Source organism: Mesitornis unicolor, unplaced genomic scaffold, assembly GCF_000695765.1.
Source record: "Mesitornis unicolor isolate BGI_N332 unplaced genomic scaffold, ASM69576v1 scaffold11472, whole genome shotgun sequence".
Classification (NCBI taxonomy): Eukaryota; Metazoa; Chordata; class Aves; order Mesitornithiformes; family Mesitornithidae; genus Mesitornis; species Mesitornis unicolor.
Genome location: NW_010168595.1, coordinates 9,744 through 19,967, shown reverse-complemented (window position 1 = coordinate 19,967; position 10,224 = coordinate 9,744). Strand labels below are relative to the sequence as shown.

General features: G+C 40.0%; 1 protein-coding gene across 1 annotated transcript; it reads left to right on the top strand.

Annotated features, from left to right (window-relative positions):
- Positions 1-1,706: 1,706 nt before the first annotated feature.
- Positions 1,707-9,898, top strand: LOC104533424 (uncharacterized oxidoreductase ZK1290.5-like; the record flags this gene model as incomplete). The annotated part of the gene is made up of 4 exons (XM_010179070.1): positions 1,707-1,798; positions 6,891-7,073; positions 7,605-7,664; positions 9,803-9,898. Coding segments are annotated over 4 exons (431 nt in total), but the record flags the coding sequence as incomplete, so codon positions are not given.
- Positions 9,899-10,224: the final 326 nt, after the last annotated feature.

The window sequence follows — 10,224 nt, the reverse complement described above, 5'->3', positions numbered from 1 at the left end:
TGACCCCATGAAAGTGGCAGTTCTGACTGTGGAATTAGGGCAATTTCAGTCCAGAAATCATTCCTTTGACATCGAATGGCTGAAATTGCCCAATGAGTTTTGGTTTTTTGCCCCTGAAAAAATATCAGTATAACTTTTGGCTTACAGAATCACAGAATATGAGGAGTTGGAAGGGATCTCGAATGCTTCCCCAGTCCAACCCCTGCCAGAGCAGGATCACCAGACCAGGTCACACAGGAACATGGCCAGGCGGGTTTTGAATGTCTGCAGAGAAGGAGACTCCACAACCTCTCTGGGCAGCCTGGGCCATGCTCTGGCACCCTCACAGTGAAAAAGTTTTTCATTATGTTCAAGTTGAACCTCCTATGCTCCAGTTTGCTCCCATTGCCCCTTGTCCTGTCATTGGACACCACAGAGAAGAGCCTGGCTCCTTCCTCCTGACACTCGCCCTTTCTGAATTGAGAACCATGAATGAGGGCACCCCTCAGTCTCCCCTGTTCCAAGCTAAAGAGCCCTAGCTCCCTCAGCCGCTCCTCATAAAGGAGATGCTCCACTCCCTCCAGCATCTTTGTGGCTCTGCGTGGACTCTTTCAAGCAGTTCCCTGTCCTTCTTGAACTTGGGAGGATGAGGAGGGGGCTTAATTCCTCTGTTTTTTGCTGTGGATATTCTTATGCACATATATAGATAAGCACATGCATATACATTCTATTGGCCAGCACAGATACTGGATTAGCAGTGATTGGACTTCTGTGTTCACACACCTTGAGACAGACTTTCCATCCGCAGAGTTAGAGATGAAATGCAGATCAAGTCAATCAAGACAGAGTTCACGTACTGAAGAAATGAGTCTAATTCATAGTCCACAGAATCCATAGCCTAAGGAGACCACTGCTGGCCTGACCACAGTTGATTTCCCTATTCACTGTGTTTAGCAGAGAGTTAAGGACCAAACTGTCAAAGATGAGCCAGGGCTGAGGGGTGGTGGCAGGCCAGTACTGGGAGTTGTGCTTTATCATATTTGAGGTTGGAAGGAAGACATATGATTTAAGGACTGTTGGCATTTAATTTCTACACATCTATGCACACCTAAGGCTTATTAAAAATGTGCCATTTAACTTTATTTGCATGTCAACAGGAGCTGAGAAATCTTGCTACAATTTTAAGCTTCTTTGTGCTTGTTAGATGCTGCTTATTTAATTACAGTTTTTTTACTGAGTTTTATTTAATGTCTTGCAGTGATCTAATAGAAATATGAGCAGTGCTATGTAGTTCATTTGGGCTGCATGTCCTTGTGTTGTATTGCTCACACCTTATTAGTCTTCTGCAAATGTTCCACTTTCCTTTAGTTTTGGCAGGCTGCTCAGAATACCATTTCCTTCTTTTCATTCTGGTGGAGTCCAATTGTTCTTTGCTTATACTACATTAGCCTTTCCCAGAATTTAGCCTGGAGTTTTGATACACTGGGGAGTTTCCAGTGTGTTTAGATTATAAAATTATTTCCTAGTGTGACTGTGACGGAATCACGGTTTCAGATAATACTGTCAGACTAAATTTTGGTGCTGATTTTCTGTGGCTTATTGCAGTATTTTGCCATACAGAAATTGTGTGTACAATCATTTTTTCTCTTGAAAGTGATATTTTCCAAGTCATTTTCCCAAATAGTTAGGATTGTCTCCAAACTTTTCCCCATTCTATTTCTCATTAGGTTTGTGTAGATCAATTGGTGTAAGCAACTTTCTTATCAGTCATCTTGAGCAACTAAAGGAAGACTGTGTGATTACTCCACATGTTAATCAGGTGAGTGGATAAATGTATTTAAAATATCTGGGTTTGGGTTTTTGCTTTGGTTTTTTTGGTTAATCATCTCCTCCTCACCCGTTTGCCTGAAAGACTACACCCAAACTGGCCTTAGTCATACAACTGCTTCTCTTTCATTTCTATATACGTACTGAAAACCATTCAGGACGATGACCTGAAGTGTGTGGGGTTAGGGGGGAAGTCTCCTTTCTTTTCCCAGTTTCACTCAGCCTACTGTTTTTAAGGCACAAACAAATGGTCTGTGTGCCAGTTTGAGATGACAAAACAGTTTAGAAATGACATTCAAAGAGCAGTGAAAATCTAGCATCTCCAGAGTGAACAAAGCTTTGGAGAGGGCCTGTGTTCAAACACTATGTATAATTGCTCTAAGCAACACTGAAAGCCTCAGGTGATTGCAGATCCATGCAAGGGTGCTGTTTCCCTTGCTGCCCTCTTAGTTCATATTCGTATTTCAAGATCACATAAAATTCAGTGAACTTCTCATTTAGGAAGGTGCTGTGAGAGCCCTCACAAAATGTTTTTGCTGCCCTAGGCAGATAGAAGTGGCCACCTACACACAGGCAAACTTCCAGGACACTGACAACAGGTCCCTCAGAGCCGTTTTCTGCCCGCAGCTGTGCGGGAAGTTCGTGCTCCCATTCCCACCACCTCCTGCCAGCGAAAGTGCGCACATGCTAACACAGAGCTGGGAGCTGGAATAGGTGAAGTGCAGGCGCGTGTTTTTCCCTTTTGTACAGGTGGTGAGGATTTCTGGCAGCCTTTTGTGGTTTAATGGCATAAACAGCCAAGAAAAGGTGGTTCAGAATGTGACTGTCAGGACCTGACGTCTCTGATTTCTGCTGTCCACTAAACTAAAGGTTACTAAAGGACAATTATGACTGTTAAATTAACCTCAACCCATATAAAAGATTTAAGTTCAGTTATTAAGTTCAGCCATTGCAATGTGTCTTAGGATGGGCAGGTTGATGACTGTTACAGAATCGGTGGGTTTGCCAAAGCTCAAATGTGTCTCCTTTTCAGAAATACACATCTTCACAGTCTTACTGGATTTTGGCATAAGTTGTTACTGTCTGTTAAATGAGAACAGCCTTTCAGTGTCCTATTAAATCAGTTCCTACTGCGAGGAAAAAAACCCAAGTAATCTTGGATTTGTTTTGAAATTTTCTCTTACCTACAATGTCAAAATGTTACCAGTCCTATTGTGTCAGTAGCATTAATGGAGAAAAGTTGTTTCTTGATACTATTTGACAGAGTCTCTTTCTGTGGCTGAAAAAAAGGAGATGAGAAGTTGAGATGGTAGTGACAGTGGGGCTGGGAGGGTGCTCCTGCTGTATTCAGTCAGTTGTTTCTTTAAGGTGATGCACAGCATTGTTCCAGATTAAAAACAGAAAAACCCCAAATACCCATGCCAAACTGCTCCGCTTTCAACAGTTTTATTACAGCATTAATTTGCACTTTTTAGTTACAGGTATCTTACAAACCATAGTTCAAGTTATCCTCAAAAGAGTATTCTGTTTCTTGCTTAGGGTCGGTGAGTCTGATGGTGAGATTACTTAAGTGTTATCAAGTAACTAATGGATTCTTAAATTTAAGTTGAGAATGGAAGTGCTATACTGAATTCTTCTTTCACTGTCCAGTGTTTGTAATACAAAAGATCTTTTCTATATTTATGCCTAAAATAGCGTACTTTTCTGATTAATTCTTAAATATGAAGCATTTGCAAACAATCATTGTACTCAAAGTCCGAATATTTGAGAGACAAGGAAAATCACTTCCCTCTTAGCTGTGTTAAATTTGCATGAAGAATTTGGAGTGTTACAATTCCGATAGTTTTTATGATGTTAAAATTGAAAGTTATTTCTTCTGTGAAGAGGAGGAAGTAGGAAGGCAGGACAAAGGAAGTTCTTTATTAGACTTTTATAGTCTTTGCAAACCCAGCAGTAGGTAGTAAGCAATGCTTCTACTTTGCTAACCAAGCAGTAAGTACTGCCTCTCTTCGTGGTTCCTGGAAACAACAGTATCATCATGGCCTGTCTTTTCAAGAATATAGTATTGTTAAGGTATGCAGTAGTAAGTAAGCACCTTTTAAAATTATGATCTACTATTAAAAACACTGTGTATGATGATAAATATTTTATTCTAGCATCGTGAAGAAGCTACAGGTTTGTATTCCTGAGTTTGTAATTGACTTGGCAGTAGTACGTTTGGATTTGTGCTCAAGGAAGTCTGTGAATACTCTTATGCCTGTCAGTCATAAGGGAAAAAAATGCATTTGATAAGAATTTAATAAATATATACGTTTTTCCTTTAATAAGGCAGCAGACTGAAACCAAATATAAACTGTTCCTCTCCAAATTCCATTCCTCATCAATATTTTTTTCTACTTTTATAGAAGTGCAAATTACTGTGTAATGACCTCAGCAAGATTTAGTAATGTTGTTAATATTGCCAATGATACTGAGCTCTATTGTGTAAATTTTTACCAGATAGAAACGTATTTTAGTATCTTGAGGCATTAGGAAACAAACCCTTTGTATATAAACTCACCTGAACTGTTCCTCTGTAGAGAAAGCATTTCTGGCTTAAATTCCAGTTTTCTAGAGAAATAATTGTAAGACTGTGCATTCCCATCGGGAAACTGACTGAAGTCCAGATGCAGGGAAACTTTACGAGGTGAAAAGAACCTGCAGCAGAGTGGAAAGAGTAAGAATCTGATATACCAGCATCTGAGGTCTGTGTATCAGGATTGTTATTAGGCTCAGCTTTTCTCCATTGTGCAAGGACTGTTGTAAAAAAACCAGCGTTTACTTAGAGTTCCCCTGTGGCTGACCCAAGTAGCAGCTGTGAAGAGTTCTGTAACGTGAACTGCAAACTGTTTTATTAAACAAATGCCAAATTTACACACAAATCACTCAGGGTAGAGCGCCAGAAAAGATCAAGATCTTCCTCTGCCACCATATGACAGACAGCCCTTGCCTGAGAAGGTTGGTGACCAAAATAGCAAGGGTGGGGCAAGCTAGGAAGTAGGAATTATTATTTTGAGAGGAAGCACATGCTGGCCACTCACCCTATGCCTCTTCTAGCTCAGGATGCTAGTCCCTTGCATTCAGATGCTGCCAGAACCTTCCAGAAAGTTTTCACTAGAAAAATACATTCAGGAGTGCTGGTTTTATTTGATTGCTAAAATAATCAGTATATTTAAGAACAAAACTACTTGCTCCTACCACCACACAACTGCATGTGCCAAAATTCAATTAATATATTTTTGAGAGTCTCTTGATCCAGTGAAAGGCACAAAGTATAATCATCCAGGTAGGAAGCAGTTGTTGCTGTGTATTCTGCTTGTGAAGCAGGCAGGTAACATCTCAGCATGCTCTTCTTGCTTTAAATATATCTGGTGTAACCTGGAACCATGCTGCCTGGAAAGCTTATTCAACCATCAGGTAAATTCTGCTTGCAGTTGTATTAATAATAAATGCAGAATAAGTCACCTGATGCCATAGGGTTACTGCAGATTTTTCAGCATTTTATCCTAAATACATCATTCTTTATTTAGTATTTTCTAGGCTATGTTATTTGTTAGTGTAATGAATCTGAATGTCTACTAAATTGCTTATTACTGTTGTAATAATCGAGTAGAGTAATGCGTCCTGCTTGCTCTTTCTTCCCCCCCTCCTCGTCGCTTTGAGTAAAAACAATGAGAATAATTTCTACTCAACTCAGGTGCAAGCAACTGAGTAACTGTATGACCTAAACACTGGTCTTACACATAAAAACATGAAATACAAAGGTTACTCAAAGGTTAAGGAACATCAAAGGTTGAAGACATGGATGTGTCTGCTGCTTGAACCTTGTTCCCGAGTCCACCTAGTAATTTAGATCACAGCAGCTTTAGGCTGACTCAGCCCAGCCTTCAAGGGGCACGGTTTTTTTCTCAGCACACATTGAATGACTGCCAGGCCATTGTTCCTGACTATTGTTGTCTGAAAAGACAACATGTACTAGAGATGAGAAACAGGAAATGTTCATTTGTCCTCTTTGTGGCAGAAGACGTTTTCCAGATTCCATGTGTTGAGGTCATTGTTCAGAAGAGTATTTTTCTTCAAAATGCATAAGAGTTAGATCACTGGAACAACGGTGACGGCCAGTCACAAAATACATCATATGATGAGGTATTTTATAGAAGAAAACACTTCCGTTTTCATCTCAGTGCAGAGGAAGGTATGCTTCTTACAGTGTATAAACTGTGAAATACTTAAATAACATAGTAAGGAATATTACAGAGGTTGTCTTTCAGCTTTTGCTACATGCCAGAATATGTGGCTCTTCTGACATCCTTACTTTCCAATAACTTCTGCTTCCTTTTGCTTCCAACAACTCTGCCTATGTAGCTTGTTACTTTTCCTCTTTTTAACTGGTTCCTGGCAATTTGCAATCTTCCTTCCTACAAAGAGTTTCCTTTGCACTTCATTCCACAGCGTGATTGTTTCCCAACATAAGGTGTGATACCAGACACAGAATACAGGATTTTCCACGTCCAGTCCATGCCAACAGACTTTGCTTCCAAGGTCAGGCCCTCATCCTAAGCAAATTGTCCTGGCTGGTCTCTTGCAAACCCAGTCCTTGCCCAGGCTCCTCCCATTGCCTGTGCCACTCAAAGATCATTGGTAAAGAAACAGGAAAGGAAGCGGATTTCAGAAAGAGAAGGTTGTCTGCAGTCACCAGTAAAATGATGCTGAATTCCACTGTGTGTTTGCACATGTTTCTCAAACACTGAGGAGAACAGGAGTGCAAGTCCAGCTGCAGGTAGGGCAGACAACTGCTCCATACACCTTACTTCTGGGGGAAGCATAAAATACATAGTAAACTATTGTGCCAATTAATGGCAAAATGCTTGTGGATTAATACCCTTCACATGTCTTCTAAAACTGATAGCTTACATCTGTCTCCCAGAAGCAGTGATTTCACTCGTGTTATTTTTAAAACGAGAGAAAAAATATTTTCATTTATCATTGATTTTTTTCTGCTAAATGTACTCTCAAGGTTTTTACTAAAAGTTTATTTCTTGAAGGTTGAATATCACCCTTTCCAAAGACCTCAGGAGCTGGTGGATTATTGTAGGAGCAGAGATATTGTTTTTGAAGGCTACTGTCCGTTAGCCAAAGGTGAAGCACTCACTCATCCTACTGTCGTGCAGCTGGCGAAGAAATATGGCAGGACTCCAGCCCAGATTTGCATACGCTGGAGTATACAGGTAATGGATGGTGGTAATAAAAACGGGTCTCGTCTCAGGAAAAAAATGCAAATAGTTCAGGTTTTGTGCATCAAACCAGAAGTTGTACAAAAAGTATTTTTGCCTTCAGTATGTTGATATCACATGAACTAACTGTGCTGTTCTGGAAATTTGGAATGTAGAACACAAAGCTTGGCAGTATTTTAAACATGCAAATAATCTGACTGTAGAGAATATAAAGATCCACCAATAAAGGGGATGTTTTCAAACTAAGCGTTACGAGCAGTATGGGGCATCGTGCCATTTTTATCACTCAACACAAAGTACTAAGCAATGAAATAGTGTATTGAACTGACAGAAACCATTTAATCTGTGTTGGAATTCAGTGCAGCGTGTTTTAATTAAAAATAGCATATAGAAATATCAGTGTCCTCTGAAAAAATGAAATTAAAACCTCAGAACATATAAGGAATGTCTTGAAGTCTTTTAAAGAGAGATTATTTTCTTTGAAACTATGTAAATTGTAATTATGAGAAGCATTATGTTTTTCAGAATGGGATTGTCACTATTCCAAAGTCCACAAAAGCAGAAAGGATACAGGAAAACTGCAAGGTAAGATCTGATTATGCGCTCAAGTCTGACTAACATCCTAATTACTGTTTTAATGCTTTGATTTGCCTGGTCATTTTCCTATAGCAGTTTTATATTGGGGCAACTCAGTTAAAATTGGCAAATTGTAGCATAAAATTACTGCCATAGAGAAAAAAAATCCGTAATTCACAAAAGTCAGCAATCAACTGGAGAGTTAGTCACTGTGTATAAAAAAGATATCCACAGAAAGATTTTAGTTATTTTTATTTAGTGCTTGGCTGATTGTAGAACATCCTAGTCTGGTTCTGGTTATGTCGTTTTCATGATAGGCACATAGGTTAAATGGAAGGAGTTTGCACACTGTGCATAACAGTGTGTGAAAGCTGTGAAACTCTTGGGGATAGCCCAGATACCTTCTGAGGAAATCACAGCCTGCGAGAGCTGACTTTTCCCCAGCCTTCTCCCTTCTACTTGACTTGCAGAGAAGGTCCCAGCATGAAGGGGACGGACAGAGGGAAGTGGAGAACGAATGAGGATTGGCGGCATGATTTCCTCTTCCCACCTTTTTTTCCTTTCATACCAAATGTTTTAAATTCATTGCTTCATTTTCCTCTCCATTTCTCTAATTTGAAATTGTGCTTGCTTTGGAGGAGGGGAGGAGAAACCACAACAACCTTGTTGTTACTTCCAAAAATATCACAGGGGTATGAACTGTTTGGCAAATCAGGAAGAAACTTTGCAAGAGGATAGGAAACGTCTGTCTGCGAGTTAAGTCACTCTATGTGTGTGTGCCTGTGTGAGGATTTCTCCTGGTTATGCCTGTGTATATGGCTCCTGCCTTGACTCTTTATTCTGATGTGCACACTGCCTTCTGTGGTACAGGCACAGCTGTTTGTGGTTCTCTGTTGTGAACCAGATCAGAGAATAAAACCAGGTTAAAAATCCATATTTATTTAATTTGACTTTATTTTCCTCAATAATATTTTAAATCCAGATTAATTCTATTTTTTACAGAATTTACTCTATGGCCCAACAATTATTTTCACACAGCTGAGGCTATGTTTTGCAGCAAAACTTGAAACACTCAAGATGGAGAGGAGGAGGAGAGGAGAACTGGCATGGTTATCAGCTGCTGTTTATCACATCTCTTTTTTTTCTTCTTCTTTCCCCCATGCCAGTGTGTTGGCCTGAGTCTCTACCACCTCTAGTCAAGTTGGTGAAAGCATGGACCTCATTAAGCCCTCAGTAGATAATACAATATAACAGATAGTATTTCTAGTTCTGTGACTGGTCCCTGGTTTGTGTTTAAAAAGCCTGAGCACCGAGGTTTGACTACAAGGGTTATTCCAGCAGACAGTGATTGCTGGATAAGGCAGGATGGGAGGAGCTCATTTGGCAGCAGTTCAGGCTCCACAGGATCCTCTTATTGAGTATGGAGAAGCTCTGACAAAGACAACAGACCAACTTAAAGCGACTGCAGTTCTGAAGTGATAATGTCTGAACAAGACGCCTGCTAAGAAAACACTGACACTGTCATTCATGGTGCAGGCGTCACCTCAGCAGAAGTTGGTGACTGTAAGAAGCTATGCATGAAGACAGGTGGTTGCTTTCAAGTTCAAGTTAGTACTGAGGCCCTATAGCGCTGTATGTTTTTCTGTATTAGTTGAGTGTTTTGTCTAAGTAGACATAGAAAAGATGGTTTCCTAGCTTTGGGAATGTGCTGATATCTTCTAATAATACTCTTTGTCTGAACTTCTGAGGAAAAAGCTGTAACACTGAACACTGGGATGTAAGTGAGATACTGAGCTCAGGTTTCCAGAGGGATTGCAGTCAGGGAATTCATATACCTCTGGCAGGGGCCATATTGAGCACTATCAAAAACAGCTCTGATACTACCTTTGTCTTGAGCCCTTGCCTGAGGCCAGAGTTGTACGAAGTCATCTTAACAGAGTCTGCAAATACAAATGAGTCACAAAAGGAGCAAAGGACCCAGTGGAGCCTGTCAGCTTAATGGAATATGACAGAATATGAGAAGAATTGTCAGAAGGAAAGATACAGAAAAATTCTGCCTCACATTTAAATGAATCTTGGTCAGTTTAACAGAAACACTCCTGATTCCCTCTGTGTTCATGATGTTAACCATATATGCATTCCCTTAGGTGTTTGATTTTACAATAGCAGAAGACGATGTTGAAATCCTGAATGGAATGCATGATGGGAGACATGTTTCCTGGGACCCAAGCCTTATTGTCTGAATGAAGGTTTGAGCTTTTTCCTGTGTCAGTGATCTGTGAGTCACACCATGCAATTTAAATTCAGGGAAGGTTACAGTAAGTATATGATCAGAAAAAAGGTATTTTTAAGAGTAACACTTTTGTACAGAGATCTTGCATTTCCATCTCCAGTCCTGATCCCTAGGTCGTTGAAGCCCAGGCAAAGCCTCCTGTTTATGCCATTGACCTTGCATCAGGCCATTTAATAAAGAACACGAGCAGATAGCCCTTCTTTAAAAAGATAAAAAATGCAATCTAGTAGTGTACAACACAGGTGCTAAGTACAAAATAATTTTTCAAGTTCTTTG